The sequence below is a fragment of the Lepidochelys kempii genome, chromosome 2 (assembly GCF_965140285.1).
Source record: "Lepidochelys kempii isolate rLepKem1 chromosome 2, rLepKem1.hap1, whole genome shotgun sequence".
NCBI classification, from domain to species: domain Eukaryota; kingdom Metazoa; phylum Chordata; order Testudines; family Cheloniidae; genus Lepidochelys; species Lepidochelys kempii.
The window spans coordinates 123,124,643-123,144,274 of NC_136381.1; the positions used below are offsets into that span (position 1 = coordinate 123,124,643).

The following is a 19,632-nucleotide window of genomic DNA, read 5'->3' on the forward strand; positions in this document are numbered from 1 at the left end:
AAAAACCGAAAATGATTCACCCAATCAAGTGCTATCCATAAGTCTAGTGGAAGCAGAAGCAATTGCAACGTTATAGTTAAGTTATGGGGGACCCTGCTGCAAATTTAATTTCCTGCAGTTCTAATAACTAAATCATAGAATCATAGAATATCAGGGTTGGAAGGGACCTCAGGAGATCATCTAGTCCAACCCCCTGCTCAAAGCAGGACCAATCCCCAATTTTTGCCCCAGATCCTTAAATGGCCCCCTCAAGGATTGAACTCACAAACCTGGGTTTAGCAGGCCAATACTCAAACCAAACCTTTAATATATAGGGAGTTTTACAGTGGAAAATAGCTCAGTAGAATCCCCTTAATTGGTGCAGAGTCTGAGCAAAACAAACTTTGTGCCTATAATACAATTGCCCAGTTTTCAGAGGCATACAGTGTTCTGTAAAAAATCATGGATTTTATGGTTTTAAGCCTCATATTTTGTAACCTTAGAACCACGAAACTGCCTTGCATAGAGCAGATCATTAACCCACTTAATTCACTATGGAGGTGGATCTGATTGAGGCTTGTACAGCTATTCCCAACCTTTTGGAGCACTATTGACCTTCAATCTTTGTCATTCTTTTCTTTTTGACAACTGAACGAAATTAGACAGGTAGTGGAATTGTGAGAGGGCTGGGTGGCAGGGCAATTGGGAGTGCATTCAAGGAGGATGAAGGGGAAGGCCAGTTGTGGTAGGTATGTGGGAGGGCACAGCATAAATGGCAGAAGTTCTCCCCAACCCATAGGCAGCAGAGATCATCATGCACTCGCCCCACACACCACCACCACCATGGAAGTCAGTAGTTTGCTGTAATTGCTACACTCTGCTGAGCCACTTTGTGGCAACCAGAAGAGGTACTCACTCACCTTGTGCAGTAATGATGGCTCTTTGGGTGCCACACTGTAGCTGTATGTGCACCCCTGTATCTCTAATCAGAGATTTTTGGTAGCCGTGTCCATTGAGCCCATGCATGTGCTCTCCCTCCCTCGTGGTCTGCCTCGAGGCTATCTAGCATTGTGCTGGTGAACCCCCTCACTTCCTTCTCCACCACAGAGCCCTACAGAAACTCCACAGAGGGCAGGTTGTGGAGCATCCATAGGGGGACACACATCTTGAAGAACCATCATTACTGCACAAGGTGAGTGACTTCCTCTTCTTCTTCGAGTAGTGTCCCTATGGGTGCTCCACCGTAGGTGACTCCTGAGCGGTACCCACCACTGGAGGCTGGGAAGAAAAGAAACAGGAGGGCATATTGCCATCTGTGTCAAGGTAAGGGAGCCAGACTTGTCATGGCCAGGAGGAACAATCAGAATAACTCTCACTTTGTCTTGTTGAATTTTCAACAGGACCTTTGAGAGAAGAGGAAACTGGGAAAAGGCATACAAGAAAGCCCTGTCCCAATCAAGGATGAGGGCGTCTCCCCAGGCTGGCCCTGGAGCAGTAATGAGGACATTTCTTGTTCCGGTAAGTAGCGAAGAGATCCATAGTCAGGTTTCCCCAAAGGGCGATTATATCTTGAAGCACCTCTGAGTTCAGTACCCACTCATGGTCATGACAAAAATTTTGACTGAGATTGTCAGCTGTCATGTTCTGTATCCCTAGTAAATAGACAGCTGAGATGAGCAAACTGTGATGGATGCACTAGTTCCAAAGATTGAGTGCTTCCTTGCAGAGGGAGGGAGATCTGGCACCCTCTTGGTGATTTATGTACAAAATACAGGTCATATTAAGTCAATCATGACTTGTGTGGGTGTTCTTGATGAATGGCAGAAAGTGTGCACAGGCGTTCCTGACAGCCCTTAGCTCCAAAAGAGTGATATGGAAGGTCACTTCTGTAGAAGGTCATTTGCCCTGAACCTTGTGGTTGTGTAGGTGAGCTCCCCAGCCTATTAGGGAGGCATCCATCCCAGGGTGGTGAGTCTGCATAGCGGGAACAATACTCTCTCACTTATACTGCATGAATTTTGGCCCCGATAAACTCCAGTCACTGTGCCGCTACAATGAAGAGTACCTTGGAGAATACCCTGGGTGGAGCAGTCTGTACTGATAATGGTCCTGCCTCAAAGGTAAACCGTAGGAAGTCTCCTGTACGATCGTTGTATTGAGATATGGCAGTAGACATCTTGTAGGTCGAGGGCTGAAAATCAATCTACTTGCTCTAGAGCTGGAATAATGGCTGCGACTGTGACCATCTTGAATGTCTGCACCTTCCTGTATTTGTTTAATGCCCTTAGATCTAGAATGGGCCTCCAAGCTCCCTTTGCCTTGGGGATCAGGAAATAATGAGAGTAAAACCCCTTGCTCCTGAGCTGCACCGGGACTGGATCACTGGCCCCTAGGCATAATAAATTATATGTTTCCTGATGAAGTAGGTTCTCATAAGAAGGGTCCCTGAAGGGGGACGGGGAAGGAGGGTTGGAATGGGGGAGAGACATTAATTGAATGGTGTAACTCTTCAAAATTATCTCCAGGACACATCAGTCAGAGGTGATATTTTCCCAACTGCTGTGAAGTAGGGCCAGGTGACTTCTGAAGGGGACGTGACAGGTGTGTAGGTGGCAGCTGATGTTGCAAGGTATAATTGTTCAGGCCCTCAACCAACCCGTCAAAAGTGCTTAGACGAGGTGGTTTGAGAGGTTGCAGACTGGGGTGTGCCCACTTTTGAGCCCTGGTCCTTTTACACTGTGGCTTGTAACAGCACTGAGATGGTGGGTATTGAGGAGATTGTGACCTGTGCTGTGTCTGAGAGGTATATCTTCTTTTCTGTCCCGCAGTGTAGATTCCTAGGGAGCATAATGTGGTCCGAGAATCCTTCAGGATGCGGACAGAAGAATCTGTCATCTTTGTGAAGAGTTTGGGCCCTTCAAACTGGAAGTCTTCTGCAGTTTTTTGGGCAATCCAGAAAGGTGTAGTCAAGAAGCCCTCCACAGTACCACTGTCATGGAGATCGGGTGGGCAGATGTATCAGCTACATTCAGTGCTGTCTCTAGCACCAGTTTGGCTATTAACTGATCCTCTCTAAGAATGGTCTGAAACTGTTCCTTTTGTGTCTCCAGTAAACGTTCTAGAAATGCACTGAGTTTCCCATAATTAATAAAATTGTATTTGGCCAATGACAGTTTGGTAATTTGTGACTCTAAACGTAATGTCGCCGACAAATACACCATCTTGTCAAGTCGGATCATTTGGGGTCGACTTGGCATTATGTTGCTTGCTTTCTGCATTAACCACATCCACTGTGATGGAGTTGGGTTGCGGATGTTGAAACAAAGTCTATCTCTTTGGGAGGGATGTAGTATTTTTATTTTTGGCTCTGTTGCTGGTTGGTGCGTTGGAGGCTGGTGTCTGCCAGATGACTTTGGTAGGATCTAGAATCACCTCATTAATTGGGAGGGCAATTCTGGATGAGGAGGAGGTGTGCAGAATATCCACCAACTTGTTATGTGTATCTGCCACCTCCTGTAGGGAAATCTGCAGCTCACCTGTCACCCTCTTGGTAAGATCTAGAAAGTTCTTAAAATCATCACCTAGTGATGGGCAGGAGGGAGGCGGTACAGCCTCATCTGGTGGAGATGAGGATAAGTGTGCTGGAGGGGTAGCTTCCTCTTTGAGTCTTTCTTCCTGTTCTGAAAAAGCTTCCTTCTCCCCTGCCTCAGGGGCTCTGGACAGCCAGGCTGTAGGACACCATCTGGTGGACTCTCTCTGAGAGACGCTGGACGGCCGTGATATGTGTGTGTGTGTGTACTTTGCCCAAGATTGCAATACGGCCATGGAGGAAGGAGGGCAGGCATGGGTGGTAGGCTTACCCCAGGGGGCCCATACTACGATTTGTGGGTTGGCTCAATGAAATTGGGGAGGACCCTTGTATTGTGATGAGGGGGCAGGGAAATTACCTCCTCCTGGCCACTGTCAGACTCGACACTGGGTAAGGGTGGTACTGACTGGAGTAGTGGCGGTACACGGCCTGGTGCCAAGAGCGATTCCGGGTGCCGGGATGTGCTTGGTACCAGGAGCCTGGTACCAAGTAATGGGGATTTCATTTCTTCCCCAACCATCAGGTCTCCAGGGTACCAGAGACCATGCAGAACCCTGGGCTCACTCGGTACCACGGACGAGTGTCCACGGTACTTTGTTGGTACCGATGGTTGAGAAGGTGCAGAGCACTCCCTAGATGAGTTTTTTGTTGCACCCGGTACAGAAAGTTTGTCAGTGCCACTCTTTTAGAGATGGTACGTTAATTGTCTTAAGAGCCACAGGTCTCCAGGGTACTAGAGCTCACTTGGTACCGCAGAGGAGTGTGTGTGGTATGTTGTCAGTACTGATAGTTGGGAAGGTGAAGAGCACTCCTCAGATGGAAGTTTTGTTGTACCTGGTACCAAAGGGTTTTTCTATGCTGCTCTTGGGCAGCGATTTAAAGGGCCCAGGCTCCACTGTGGTGGCAGCAGCCAGAGCCCCAGGCCCTTTAAATTGCCGCCCGAACCCCGGGACTCCCAGCCACTGCTGCAGCTACCACTATCATGGGGTAGCTACAGCTACCAGGGGTAGCTGGAGCCCCGGGCCCTTTAAATCTCAATTTAAAGGGCCCAGGGATTTAAAGACCCCACCTCTTCTGGTTAAGGCCCCGCCCCCTTCCAGTTGAGGCTCCACCCCCCGCTCAGGACTCCAGCGTACCAGAGCATGTGCGCCGGCTCAACCGAAACTGTTGCCAAAAATCTCCGATTAGAGACGCGGGGCGCATGCACCCATAGGGACACTACTTGAAGAAGAACTAGCTACCTTCTCCCACAAGGGGAGTCAGAGCCAGGGGCTCCGCTTTCCAGCTGAGAAGCCAGATCCACCTACTTAGAGATGCTGAACTCACTAAAGTTTGAAATGCTTTGAGGTCTTTGGATGGAAGGTGCTATAGAAATACAAAGTATTATATTATTTACTGACTCAAACTGTCTACTAACAAGCCAGTAGGAGGCAGGATGGGGAAGGAGCAGTCGGAGTAGGGGGAAGGTAGCTGGTGAGAAGCTGTTCCTCAGATGGCTTTTAGATCAAAGTGTCCTGCAAACCCTGTGATTTTACACTAGTGACAAGTTCCATTGTCTATTTATTTAATTGCTGCTCATCACTATTGTATCAAGTAGCTAATTACTTAGGCCTGGTCACACCGTCTTTATTTGGCAAAACTCCAGTTGAAGCCAGTGGTAATTTTGCAGGGTTAAGCAAGGACATTAGGATTTGGCCCCTTTCTCTGTTCATATGAATCATCTGGTTTTCAGTGAAGTTCCATGGCCAGAAAGATTGTCTATTCTGACATGATTTCCAGACCAGTTTTACAGATCGAAGAAGTTCAGCTAAATTTTAGAACATTTGAGAAATTATCTGGACTGAACTGGCACTCCAGACTTTTTGAGATTAACCATAGCTACTTTTTAATCCAGTTTTACAGCTGGATTGATGCACAAGGGGTTTAAGTGACTTGCTCAGTGTCTCTGCATGCATCAATGGCTGTCTGCATTGCAACAGTTTAGAATTTTTTTAGTTCCCAATCCTTTGCCCCAGACACTGGACTCACTTGGCCTCATGGAAGTACTATTTAATTGACTCCAAAGTTTAGGTTGCACTACAAATATGTTATCCTTTGAGTCTGTTAATAGTGTGGCAGGAAAACTAAATCTTTTGTTGTTGTTGTTCATATAGACTGACTACATTCGGGGGAGGGATAGCTCGGTGGTTTGAGCATTGGCCTGCTAAACCCAGGGTTCTGAGTTCAATCCTTGAGGGGGGCCATTTAGGGATCTGGGGCAAAAAATGGGGATTGGTCCTGCTTTGAGCAGGGGGTTGGACTAGATGATCTCCTGAGGTCCCTTCCAACCCTGTGATTCTATTATTCTGTTTTGTAGAGATGGATCCAAAACAAAAATCATGGAGCTGCATTCTGGGTACAAACTTTGTAGCTCTACAGAACAAGCAAAACACACAGTTCGCCACTTCTGCTGTCCTTGTGGGGTTTGAAATCTTGATCTGAATGAGAACTTTTCCAAAGTGGAGTGTGGCTATACACAAATTAATAATCTTATAAAATGCCATAGGGGCACACAGTTTTACAAAAATATAAGCTCTGGTAGCCTAGAATGAGATGTACCTGACTGTGTTGGTGTTAGATATTCTTCTCCTTTGGTATGTTCTACAATGCATCTTTTATAGTACTGCATACTTATGCTTAAATGCTTTGCAGAATCTTGGCCTTAAGAACTAGAGTAATGGTTCTCAGTTGGACGAACGCAGAAGTGTTCCAGGGGGTGCATCCACTCATCTATATATTTGCCTAGTTTTACAACAAACTACGTATAAAGCACTAGCAAAGTCAATACAAACTAAAATTTCATACAATGACTTGTTTATACTGCTCAATAGACACTATACATTGAAATGTAAGTACAATATTTATATTCCAATTGATTTATTTTATAATTATAGGGTAAAAATGAGAAAGGAAGCAATTTTTCAGTAATAATATGTGCTGTGACAATTTTGTATTTTTATGTCTGATTTTGTATGCGAGTAGTTTTTAAGTGAGGTGAAACTTGGGGTACGCAAGACAAATCAGACTTCTGAAACGGCAACAGTAATCTGGAAAGATAGAAAATCAAATCCATTCTCTGTGTCACTCTATTTTAGTGGATGATTTTGGCTCAGGCTATTTAAACAGAGAACTTATTTCATTCTGAGTGCACTAGATATGCCTAGGAAAAGGTATAACAATAGCTTCATAATCAAGAAAGAGTTCAACAGCTAACATTTGTATAAAATTATAAAATAAATATTCTGCAGGAGATACTCTAAGCAAAATACTATATTCCTTTCTGTGCAGCCTGTGGTACAAAATACTAGCAATTTCACAGCTGCCATTTTAAAGTAGAGCTTCTTCTAACCTAATTAGCATTTATGGATCTTCAAGCAGCAATTAAAAAAACAGCCTGGTTTTTATTGGTTTATAAATAATTATTTGGCTTGCTTTATTATTGTTTATGGGACACCAGCATGAAAAATGTCTACAGTTCAAATGCAAATATTGATCAGATCACTCACACTGTTGTGTAATTAAGCTACAAAGGTTATTTACGTGGATAAATACTGAACTGGGACATTTATGTACCTATTTATTCAGATCACTGTCCCGTCTCTTTTTAAGGTTTTTTCCTGAGAATACAGCCTGTTTTCATATTTTAGCAAAGAGTGTTAAAGAAATGGTGTTTCATAATGGGAAAGAAGCTATTGTCATGTAATGGGAACCAAGTTACAGTAGCCATAACAGAATATTGCACTCATGAAATGTAACCGGAACTATTAGCTGTATAAATGGATATAAAAAGAGAACTTACTACCTTTCTCACAGTTATGATGCCAACTTGGTAATTAGGATCAGTGTTAATGTCAAAGACATCCAGTCCATCTCCATCTACAAAGCTGTATTTCATTTCAGCATTAATGCCTTCATCCAGGTCTTTAGCAACAACACGGCCCACAGTGGAGCTGACTGAAGCAGACTCCAGCACACTCATCTGATAATGTTCTGGCAAGAGAAGTGGAGGGGGAGGGGGAAAAAAACATGACTGGAACAAAAACTGTACAGGAATTCAGAGGACTGGCCACAGTCAACAAATCCAGCAGTCTGAAGAGAGGTCCAGTTAAAGGTTCTTTTTTCCAGGCTGAAAAGCAAAGGGTCATCTCCATTTAGGAAGCCATCACTAATTTGGATTTGCCTTGCTGAGTTTCAGTAAGCTGCCTGTTAGGGGCATATTTAAGTGATTTTCATCAAAACACCAGTGCTTCCAATGGCAACTCAAAATGAAATGAGAGCAGAATTAGTGAATAACTGATCTGCTTTAACAGCAGGCTTGGGGAAAGAGAGAACTGCAATTTAATAAAGTAGGTTTTTTTTAAAGTACAAATACAATGCCTATGATATTACCTGCCACCCTAGCTCAGCTCCATGCTTGAACAATCTCTCTTAACTATACCGTTTATTTAACTCTATTCTAAAGGACAGCATCAGTGATGGGGCCTGATGTCATTTAATACGATTTTCCCTAATCCATAGGATTGACACCAAGTCTCGCCACTTGATGTTTTAAAAATAGAAATGACATCTATAACATACATCAAGTCAGACTTGATTAACAAGGGGAAGAGGAGGAAGAAAATAAAAAGCAATATGCGGTGATGGTTTTGCTGGAGAGTGCTCCCAGCTGAGTTTGGTTTTAGCAAAGCAGAGTATGTAAAGGGAGAAGGAGAAAAGGAACAGACAAAAGTGTTGAAAACATTAAAAATAACTAGAGTATCAGGCTGTTAGTCTAAGAAAATATGGGCATTGCTCAAGCCACTGAAGTTGAAGAGAGTCTTTCCATTGACTTCAATGGACTTTGCTTAGGATCAGGCATTAGGGGATGCATTTAGAGAAGGGCATAATGAGACAAATCTTGCTTTGAGTTACACCAGTGTAAATCCAAACTAACCTTTCTGAAATCATCATATGCCTTAGACTTTAAATAATCTTTTGGTGAGTTCAGTTGAATTTTTACTGGGAAACAGTCTGCATGCAAAACTATTCCATACTGTTCAGCACAAACAACAGACTCACTCATAAAGAGGAGAGGCTAAACTGAATTGCTGAATTAAATCCCTTTTTCTCTCCTCCCTCCCAGCCCTTGAGACAGACATCCTTCCATGCTAAGGATGAGAAAACAAACAAAGTAGTACATGGAAACCTACTTGCAAAGGCCTGCAGTATCTAATCTAGGAATAAAGGAATGTCCCTGATTTCCTAAATTTAAAAAGGAAAAACAAAACCATAAATACCAAAAATAAATAGGTTTAAAAAAAAAAGAGGTCAGGGATACAGCTGGTCAATAATTTTTTTTATTTTTTGGTTTGGAAAATGTCAATTTGTCTAAACAAAAACTTTGCAGGAAAGGGTCAGTTTTGACAAATATTCTGATTCAATTTTTTTTTTTTGAAAAATTTAGAAATGTCAGAATGGGATGCTTTGACATTTTCTCAACAAAGTTTAGTTTTTCACTTTGAAAAAACTTTTAATGAAAATAAGATTTTAAAATGTCAAAATCAATACATGTTTTGAAATTATTGAAAGAAGAAAAAGATCTGACATTTGTTTTGGATCATCAGTTCTCAGATTTTTTTTGAGATTTTGACTTTTCATCCTGTTTTGAGACAGTAAAAAATTTCAAAAATGCTCAGGGGGACAGGAAAATTGTTTGTACCCTATTCTAGTCATGGATTGATTCCATTTGAAAAGGTCAAAGTAAGTGCAGATATTCATCATGCAAGTATTTCAACCCATCTTCCCTCTTCAGTAACATTGTAATAAAGCAGATACTCACTCTGTGGAAATCTGGGTGGATTGTCATTGACATCAGAGAGGGTGATGTTGACTTTGGTTGTCCCAGCTAATCCTCCCAACTGTCCACCCATATCTTTGGCCTGGATAATCACTTCATAATAGTCTTTTGCTTCTCTGTCCATGTTCATTAGAGCTGTTCTAATTAAGCCTGTAAGATTTTTTTTAAAGGTTTTAGGACGGAAAAGAAATTCTGTTTAAACAATATGCAAAACAGGACAGAGCTGGTTTCAATAAAAAAACACAATTGCTCCTAATTTAAAAGAATGGGGTCAGACTCTGCTTTCAATCACACCAGTGTAGATTTAGAGTGATTCAAATGAAGCCAATGGAGTTACTTCACATCAATTCCAGTGTAAATTGGAACAGAATTTGGCGCTCAGTCTCCATTTTGTTTCCTATGGATATTCTATAAAGAAAGACTGGCAGTTTTACTTTGTAACTTACATCTCAGGGTTGGGAACACAGAAATTGCTATTGGTAATCACGCATAAATCCACCATGCAGAGTCTGCTTTCTTTTATGGTAACATTACTGAAAAAGAACATGAGGTGGCAGCAATACTTCTCTGACAGAGTCTGCAAAGAGCCATCCGATGCAATTACTGCCTCTGCTGACTCACTAAAGCAGATTGTTGCTTTTGGTTATAAAAGCAGGAACTCGCAAGGCTACAGCTCTCTGGACTTTTAGATCATGCTTCCTTAGCTCTCTCTCTTGGTCTCCTGCTTCAGGGATTCTAGTAGTGTAACTGACCTCTTCTTTATTTAGGCTATTCTCATCCTCACCTCAGCACCTCCCTTCCCTTCTTAAGGCTTTAAAGTCTTTTTCTCTTTTCTTTTTTTTAATACCTGACTGCCCTTGCTGAATTCTACATACTTTTAGTGGTTACTTTTAGCAGACACACTGTGTGCGGGGCTTAACAAAACAGCACTAAAATGATACTGCAGTGGCAACTATCATCCTATATACTAAGGAAGAAATAGAGACTAATGCAAACAATTCACAAGTGCACTGTTTAAATGTTGCCACCTGCAGTTTTTATGAGCCTGATTCTGCAAGAAGTTGAGCACTGCCCATTAAATGCTGTGGATCTTCAATTCCCACTGGGATGTGAAAGTGCTTAGCATCTTTGCAAAATGGGCCCTCTGTGTGTGAATACTTTATAGACTGTGTCCCCTCTCTGCCCCTTAATACAGAAAATGTTCTCACTTCATCCTCCTAGAAATCCTAAGTATCTGAAAACAAAAATGATTAAGGGGTTACTCATTCTATGGTTTATAACCCAAATACTAAATAAATAACTCTGTTTTGCCTATGTATAATAGGGCTCAGGAAAGAACAAAGCGTATCTAAGTTTCTTCTTGGATAATGGACATATTTCATTTACTGGTAACTTTCAAAAGTGAGTTATATGGTATTTCTTTTTATTATGTTCCGCTAGGGTTCATCAATAAATATCCTCTCATGAGTTTCTGACCTTAACACTACAGTTGGCCCCTGGGAGTTGTCAAAAAATGTATGATTCCTCCTATGATACAGACATTATGTGGTGTGTGTCATATGCAGTGTCCTGTGCATAAATCTAGGGCTATTAATAAATAAACCCTTACATAGGATACTCCAGCTAACTACATTTGTTTGCTTCTACTTTCTTACCTCTATTGGTATAAAGGTTTTTTAACACGTGGATTTGTGTACCAGATCTGCTGAAGACTTCATTGAAATGATAGCCTACAAGAATAGTAACAGCACAAAATAAACCCAACTCCACTAATGCAGAATTTGGTAATTTAGATGAATATGCTACTGCAGATAGCATATTCTTGCTCTGAAGATCTCTATTGCAATGATGCTTAATCTCCAACATAAAACTGTTCTATTCTGGCTCTTATATAGAAATAAGACTCGGGTAGTGTGTTTTGTCTTTTAACTTTCTTCCTGCCCCAGTATTTTTGCTCTCCTGTGTCCATCTGGTGTTTAAGATTCACTGGGTGTTTCCTTGAGGAAGAATGTGGTCCATAGTGAATGAAAGCTAAGAGAAGTCATACTTTTTGGCTGATTCCTTGTTGAAATAAAATACCTGTTCTGGAGTCCACAGAGAAATATGGTTGCCCCTGGAGAATACTGTAGATTACTCTGGCACTGTTCCCATAGGTTGGATCATCAGCATCTGTTGCTGTCACCTGGATAACAGAGGTGCCTGAAAAACAAAACAAAACCCAACAACAACAGGGTAGACCCTTATTAAATTCATAGCTGGGAAGAAAGAAAACAGTTCTAACTAGTTTCAGTCCATAAAAAATGTTCTATTATATTGGATCTCATAGATTCATGGATTACAAGGCCACTGTGAGTATCCCATTCTGACCTCTACTATAACACAGGTCATTGAACTTTCCCAAAATAATTCCTAGAGCACATCTTTTAGAAAAATATCCAGTCCTGATTTAAAAATTGTCAATGATGGAGAATCCACCATGAACCTTGGTAAACTATTCCAATGGTTAATTACCCTCACTTTAAAAAATTATGACTTCATTCTAGTTTGAATGTGTCCAGTTTCAACTTCCAACCAGTGGATTATGTTATACCTTTCTCTCCATTGAAAAGCCCATTATTAAATATTTGTTCCCCAAATAGATATTTATAGACTGAAATCAAGTCAACCCTTAACCTTCTCTTCGTTAAGCTAAATAGATTGAGCTCCTTGAGTCATTTAGCTGTTACCACTCAAGAAAGAGATCTTGGAGTTATTGTGGATAGTTCTCTGAAAACATCCACTCAATGTGCAGTGGCGGTCAAAAAAGCAAATAGAATGCTGGGAATAATTAAGAAGGAGATAGAAAATAGGACAGAAAATATTATGTTGTCTCTATATAAATCCATGGTATGCCCACATCTTGAATACTGTGTGCAGATGTGATCGCCCCATCTCAAAAAAGATATACTGGAATTGGAAAAGGTTCAGAAAAGGGCAACAAAATTGATGAGGGGTATGGAACGGCTTCTGTATGAGGAGAGATTAATAAAACAGAGTTTTCAGCTTGGAAAAGAGATGGTGAAGGGGAGATAGATTGAGGTCTATTAAAATCATGACTGGTATAGAGAAAGTAGATAAGGAAGTGTTGTTTACTACTTCTCATAACACAAGAACTAGGAGTCACCAAATGAAATTAATAGGCTGCAGGCTTGAAATAAATAAAAGGAAGTATTTCTTCACACAACACACAGTCAACCTGTGGAACTCCTTGCCAGAAGATGTTGTGAAGGCCAAGACCATGACTGGGTTCAAAAAAGAACTAGATAAATTCATGGAGGATAGGTCCATCAATGGCTGTTAGCCAGGATGGGCAGGAATGGTGGCCCTAGCCTCTGTTTGCCAGAAGCTGGGAATGAGCGACGGGGATGGATCACTTGATGATTACTTTTTCTGTTCATTCCCTCCCCTCCTCAATCCTTTTCAGAGTCACTGATTCCCAGGATAGAGTTTCCCATCCTGCATCCCCTAAATATGGCCTGCATTCTTTGTTCCTAGATGTATACATTTACATTTAGCCATACTAAAATCCATACTGTTTGCTTGCACTCAGTTTACCAAACAATCCAGATCTCTCTGAATCAGTGACCTGTCCTTTTTCATTATGTATCAACTCTCCCAATTTTTGTGTTATCTACAAACTTTATCAGTGATGCTTATATATTTTCTTCCAGGTCACTGTTAAAAAATGTTCAATAGTGTAAGGCCAAAAACCTATCCTTGCAGGATCCCACTGAATACAAATCCGGTAGATGATGATTCCCCATTTACAATTATATTTTGAGACCTATCAGTTAGCCAGTTTTTAATTCATCTAACGTGTGCCATTGTAGTGAGGTGCCTTGGCCTCCCTCTGAGATTGACCCCTGCCCACCTTCTGATGGGTGGAACCAGGACATCTGCACTCACCCCACTGGAAGCAGAGGGCGGGACAGGAGTATAAAAAGCAAGCTCTGCAGCTCCAGCTGGGCTGGAGCCACTGGAGGAGACAGATGCCTTCTTCCTGCTGCTGGTGCTTGAAGAGGATCCCTGCACTGCTGAGGACTTACCAGAGCTGCCTGCTGGTAGGAATTTTGAGGAATTGCTGGGACTGCCGTTAGCTGTGTACCCCGGTGAGACAGAGGATGAACCCGAGACACAGGTACACCATGCAGGGAATGTAGGAAGTAGCCCAGGGACACCAGATTGTAGTCCAGTTGTGTTGTTGCCTGAATCCAAGTCAGCATGTTTTGGCTAAATCCCAGTGGTAGAACACTCCACCACTCTCAGGGCTGTGGGATGGGTCCTGGTGGAGTGGGGTGGGCCCAGGTCCCCCTATTGCTCCCTGCTGCCAGCCCCCCACCTTACGGCAAGAGGCCTGCGTTTGCCTGCCATCTGCAGAGCTAGGTTGTCAGGCTGTTTGGTGCTCCGCCCTTCCTGAAGGTCGATGCCCCTACACTATGTGGTGCGCCGCCCTGCCTGTAAGCACACAACAGATGATTTAGCTTGCAGTATTTCTTTGTCAGCATTACGCCACCACAAAACAATTGTTTCTTCCAAGGAAATGAAAAACTGACAAAATTGGAAAAAAATACTTTCCATGTTTACTAGAAGTTTTACACGGAAAGGTGTTTTCCTGTTTTGCTTAGGTCCCAGGAAGCCTCCTGTTTGCATTCTGGCTGTACGGCAAAAAATATCCCATAAATTCTTCTTTGATCCCACTCTAACAGCATAAAACACATTGGGTCAGATCATTGGGTCCACTGAGCTAAGCTTGGTGCAGGACCAGAAAGGAGTGGAAGTCAAAGGTGGCTTAAAGCTAGCTTTGCACACCTTCAATCCTGGGGACAGCTGGGGGAAATTTCGATGTCTGGTATAAGCTAGATCAGGCTCAGAGGTCCTCTAACCTTCACTGACTCATAGTGGATGTCCAAGAGACCATTACACACATACAGATTGTCAGAGCACAATACATTCAAGCTATGCCCTTTCCTGCCCCCATCTTTCACTTGACATGCCTCCTATGCTGTGTGGGGCCAGCAACTGGTGATGTAAACCAAGTACACTTGCTTGCAGCAGCCAGAGATGTTCTAGAGAAGGTTTTCCCAATGCTGCAGAACAAAGGACCCAAAGTAGAGGCCAAAGACTTGGGTAATTTGTGTACTGGTGATTAATTGTAATTTGCTCATAATGAAAATTATGTTCCTAAATTCACCTTACCTACTGGTGACATTTCTGGAACTGAGGCTACATAAGGTCCATCCAGGAACTTGGGTTCATTGTCATTGATGTCTTGGATTTTGATGATGAACTCTGATTCTGGTTCCATTGGCCTGCCTGTCCGTCTGTCCAGGGCCTGAGCCCTCAGAGTATACTGGGACCTCTCCTCTCGGTCCAATCTCTGAATGGCATGAATGTCCCCAGTGGTATCATCGATCGTAAATACAATGCCAGCTCCTTCTCCTGAGAGAATGTACTTGATTGATCCATCTCCTCTGTCCATATCGGAATGGAGCTGCAAAAAGTAACACAATCTAATCAGGAAACAAGCCTGGAGTGTATGTGGTGAACACCACCATGAAAATTAGTTTTCAGAACATTTTGGTCTCCCTATTGAAATTCATCTACTGGTTTTAGAAACTTTTTTTTCTTTTTTGTTGTTGTTTAAATATGGAAGGATGCAAATAATTCAAACAGCAGAAGTGCAAAGTTGAGGTTAACCTCCCCCTCATTTCTACCCCCAAATCTGTACCGTGGAAAAAGGAGGAGGCAACCAAACAAGAATGCTCTTGGGGTTTGATTCAAAGCTCATATAAGTCTGTGGGAGTCTCTCTTTTGACTTCAATGGGCTTCAGATAGTGCCCATACTCAGCTAGGACAACAGTCCCCAAACTTTTCAGGTCCATGCCCCGCCGAGCCGGGCCGGGAAGCAGACAAGGGTCAGGGAGCTGAGGCTCAGGCCACATCTGGGGGTATTTCTAGTAACAAAAAAATCGAACACCCTAACCCTGCCCCTTCCCCAAGGCCCCGCCCCCGCTCACTACATTTCCCCCTCCTTCTGTGGCTCGCTCTCCCACAGCCTCACTCACCTCACTTGGCTGGGGTGGGAGGTTGGAGTGAGGGCTCTAACTGGGGTTGGGGGCTCCAGGGTGGGGCCAAAAATGGGTTCAGGGTGTGGGAGGGGGCTGCGGGTTGAGGCAGGGGGTTGGGGTGTGGGAGGTGGGAGAGGGTGAGGGCTCTGGGCTGGGTCCAGGGATGAGGGGTTTGGGGTTCAGGAAGGGGCTCCAGGCTGGGGGGGTGGGGCCAAGGGATTTGGAGTGCAGGAGGGGCCTGTGGGTTGAAGCAGGTAGCTTGGGTTCAGGATCGGGTGAGGGCTCGGGGCTGGGGATGAGCGGTTTGGGGTGCAGGAGGGTACTCTGAGTTTGGGGGGGCCCAGGGCTGGGGCAGGGGGTTGGGGCTTGGGTCTGGGGTGCAATTTTACCTTGGGTGGCTCCCGGTCAGCAGTGCAGTGGGTAAGGCAGGCTGCCTGCCTGTCCTGGCACTGCACTGCACTACACATGCCCTGGAAGCAGCTAGTAGGTCTGGGTGCTACGTGGGAGTCCAGGAGGCTCCACGCGCTGCTCTCGCCTGCAGACACCGCCCTCGCAGCTCCCATTTGCCGGTGCTCGGGGCAGGGCAGCGCGCGAAGCCCCTTGGCCCCTACCCTCCCACCTAGGAGCCAGATCTTCTGGCTACTTCCGGAGCACAGCGCGGTGCCAGCCAGGACAGATAGGAACTAGCCTGCCTTAGCGCCACCAACCGGACTTTTAATGGCCCAGTGGGCAGTGCTGACCGGAGCTGTCAGGGTCCCTTTTCGACTGGGTGTTCCAGTTGAAAACTGGACACCTGGTCACCCTAGCTGGGGCCATGGGTCTGGGGCCAGGTGCAGCACTGCTGCTGCTAGGGGGAGGCCAGGCGTGGGACTGGGAGCTGAGGCTGTGGCTGGAGGTGGCACCAGAGCAGGGCTGGGTGGTGCTCCCCCTCCACTCCCCTGGAGGCTGACCTGGGCCCTGCCGCACCCCCATGAATGTTCATCTGCGACCCCTAGGGAGGCACGCCCCACAGTTTGGGGACCTCTGAGCTAAGGCTTAGGAAAAGATAAGGACAAAAAACATGCAGAATGGCTTTATACTTTCTAAAGAGGATTAAAAGGAATGAGAATGTCTGTTATAAAATATACCAGGGTGCAAAAGTAGTACTGGACTAGAGAGAAAATACAGTAAAGGCTTGTCTATAAAGCAAGTTACTACCCAGCAAGCCAGGGTGTGAATCTACAGTGCACCAACTTGCTGTGCAGTAACGTCGCATGTGGACCTTCTACACCACACTGAAAGTTTGCCAAGCTGTGCTCCAGGTTTTTCAGTATGCTGTATCAGTGTCCACATTGGATGTCACTGCACAGCTAACTGGTGAGCTATAGCTTGGCTTGCTGGGCAGTAACTTGTCATGTAGACAAGCCCTCAGTCAACTAATGAATGAGGAGTGGAATGGAGTGAATGACTACTCAATAACTGCTGTGATGCAGAATGTCTTTAAAAAATTGTCTCTAACAAGAAAAATAGAGCTGGACAGCTAGGTAATAAGGCAGGTAGTATAAAGTAGCTATTATGAAAGTTGTTTCCAGTGTTGTAGCCATGTTGGTCCCAGGATAAGAGACAGACAAGGCGAGATAATATATGTATTATATAATGTATGAGATAATAGCTTTTATTGGACAAAGTCTTCTCTTGGTGAAAGAGACGAGCGTTCGAGTTCCACAGAGCTCTTCTGCTGTGAAAGAAGAGACAAGAAGTTGGTCCAATAAAAGATATTGCCTCACCCTCCTTGTTTCTATTATTAAAGAACAGGTAAGGCAAGCAGTTTGGAACATTTGAGTATATACAAGCTAGCCTGTGGATTTTAAATGCATCCCAGAGTTTTAAATAGAATTAACGAATACATTTGCTGCATGACTGGTAAACAGTTCTGAGAAGTTGTGGCTAACTGGAGACACAACCAAATGCAGAAGAAAACTAAATGTTGTACTAATTATCTTCAAAACCAGGTACAAGAGTCACCCTGGTAATTACTATTCTGCTAAACGTCTAACCCTAGTGAAATATTAGAACAAATATTAAGATCAAACAAATCATTTAATTTCAATTCAAGCATATTCTTAAATGCTTTGCTGGATTGGGGCTTTATGGCCTGATGAAATCAGTGAAACACGTTAGATCAGGCCCGAAGCATTTCGAAGATAATAGAACCATGAACAACAATCAGAATGGATTTATGAAGAATAGCTTTTGTTTGTCAAGCTTGATTTTTTTTTTAATATATATTTGCAACACTGGTGGATGAATAAACAATGGTGGGCATAATAGCCCAGCTTCAGCAAAGTAGTTAAGCACTTCCTTAACTTTACACATGTATAAATATTTTGATGAGAAGGGCCGCGTAAGTGCGTCACTGAACTGTGACCAACAGGAGCAGCACTGGTCTAGTGCAGTGGTTCTCAAACTAGGGGAGCCGCTTGTTCAGGGAAAGCCCCTGGCGGGCCGGGCCGGTTTGTTTACCTGCCGCATCCATAGGTTTGACCGATCGCAGCTCCCACTGGCCGCAGTTTGCCGTTCCAGGCCAATGGGGGCTGCAGAAAGTGGCGTGGGCCGAAGGACGTGCTCGTCGCCCTTCCCGCAGACAGCAGCAGACAGTGGCAGCGAACCGTGGCCAGTGGGAGCTGTGATCAGCTGAACCTGTGGATGCAGCAGGTAAACAAACCAGCCTGGCCCTCAAGGGGCTTTCCCTGAACAAGCAGCGCCCCTAGTTTGAGAACCACTGATCTAGTGGACTGAACACCAGCAAATATCAAGGGCGGAGGGGAATTGTTTAGAATAATAAAATGGATATAAACAGAAGCAATAGGATGAAATTACTAAAGAAGAAATTTAGGTTGAAAAGCAGGAACCAAGTCCTGATGGTGAGATTTATTAGTCAATAGGTTTCAGAGTAACAGCTGTGTTAGTTTGTATTTGCAAAAAGAAAAGGAGTACTTGTGGCACCTTAGAGACTAACCAATTTATTTGAGCATAAGCTTTCGTGAGCTACAGCTCACTTCATCGGATGCATACTGTGTAAAGTGTAGAAGATCTTTTTATACACACAAAGCATGAAAAAATACCTCCCCCCACCCCACTCTCCTGCTGGTAATAGCTTATCTAAAGTGACCACTCTCCTTACAATGTGTATGATAATCAAGGTGGGCCATTTCCAGCACAAATCCAGAGTTTAACAAGAACGTCTGGGGGGGGGGTAGGAAAAAACAAGGGGAAATAGGTTACCTTGCATAATGACTTAGCCACTCCCAGTCTCTACTCAAGCCTAAGTTAATTGTATCCAATTTGCAAATGAATTCCAATTCAGCAGTTTCTCGCTGGAGTCCGGATTTGAAGTTTTTTTGTTATAATATCGCAACTTTCATGTCTGTAATTGCGTGACCAGAGACATTGAAGTGTTCTCCGACTGGTTTATGAATGTTATAATTCTTGACATCTGATTTGTGTCCATTTATTCTTTTACGTAGAGACTGTCCAGTTTGACCAATGTACATGGCAGAGGGGCATTGCTGGCACATGATGGCATATATCACATTGGTGGATGTGCAGGTGACTGAGCCTCTGATAGTGTGGCTGATGTTATTAGGCCCTGTGATGGTGTCCCCTGAATAGATATGTGGGCACAGTTGGCAACGGGCTTTGTTTGAAGGATAGGTTCCTGGGTTAGTGGTTCTGTTGTGTGGTATGTGGTTGCTGCTGAGTATTTACTTCAGGTTGGGGGGCTGTCTGTAAGCAAGGACTGGCCTGTCTCCCAAGATTTGTGAGAGTGTTGGGTCATCCTTCAGGATAGGTTGTATATCCTTAATAATGTGTTGGAGGGGTTTTAGTTGGGGGCTGAGGGTGACGGCTAGTGGCGTTCTGTTATTTTCTTTGTTAGGCCTGTCCTATAGTAGGTGACTTCTGGGAACTCTTCTGGCTCTATCAATCTATTTCTTCACTTCTGCAAGTGGGTATTGTAGTTGTAAGAATGCTTGATAGAGATCTTGTAGGTGTTTGTCTCTGTCTGAGGGGTTGGAGCAAATGCGGTTGTATCGCAGAGCTTG

At 43.8% G+C, this 19,632-nt stretch overlaps 1 protein-coding gene and 1 long non-coding RNA gene across 6 annotated transcripts in view; one reads left to right on the plus strand and one right to left on the minus strand.

Moving 5' to 3' along the window:
- Positions 1 to 3,149, plus strand: part of LOC144930215 (uncharacterized) — a 130,222-nt gene extending 127,073 nt beyond the window's left edge. For all 3 annotated transcript variants that reach the window (XR_013635354.1, XR_013635356.1, XR_013635355.1), the window contains 4 exons: positions 1,087 to 1,171; positions 1,380 to 1,497; positions 2,505 to 2,580; positions 2,808 to 3,149. This is a non-coding gene — a long non-coding RNA (uncharacterized LOC144930215). The remainder of the gene's footprint in view (positions 1 to 1,086; positions 1,172 to 1,379; positions 1,498 to 2,504; positions 2,581 to 2,807) is intronic.
- Positions 1 to 19,632, minus strand: part of CDH20 (cadherin 20) — a 150,645-nt gene that overhangs the window by 24,084 nt on the left and 106,929 nt on the right. For 2 of the 3 annotated variants that reach the window (XM_073332246.2, XM_078851634.1), the window contains exons 3-6: positions 14,679 to 14,973; positions 11,523 to 11,642; positions 9,426 to 9,593; positions 7,410 to 7,597 (exon numbers count right to left, since the gene is read on the minus strand). In XM_073332246.2, the coding sequence (XP_073188347.1) occupies positions 7,410 to 7,597; positions 9,426 to 9,593; positions 11,523 to 11,642; positions 14,679 to 14,973 (771 nt within the window). Of the gene's footprint in view, positions 1 to 6,166; positions 6,240 to 7,409; positions 7,598 to 9,425; positions 9,594 to 11,522; positions 11,643 to 14,678; positions 14,974 to 19,632 lie in introns of those variants that run through there. The other variant, XM_073332247.2, reaches the window with a different exon arrangement.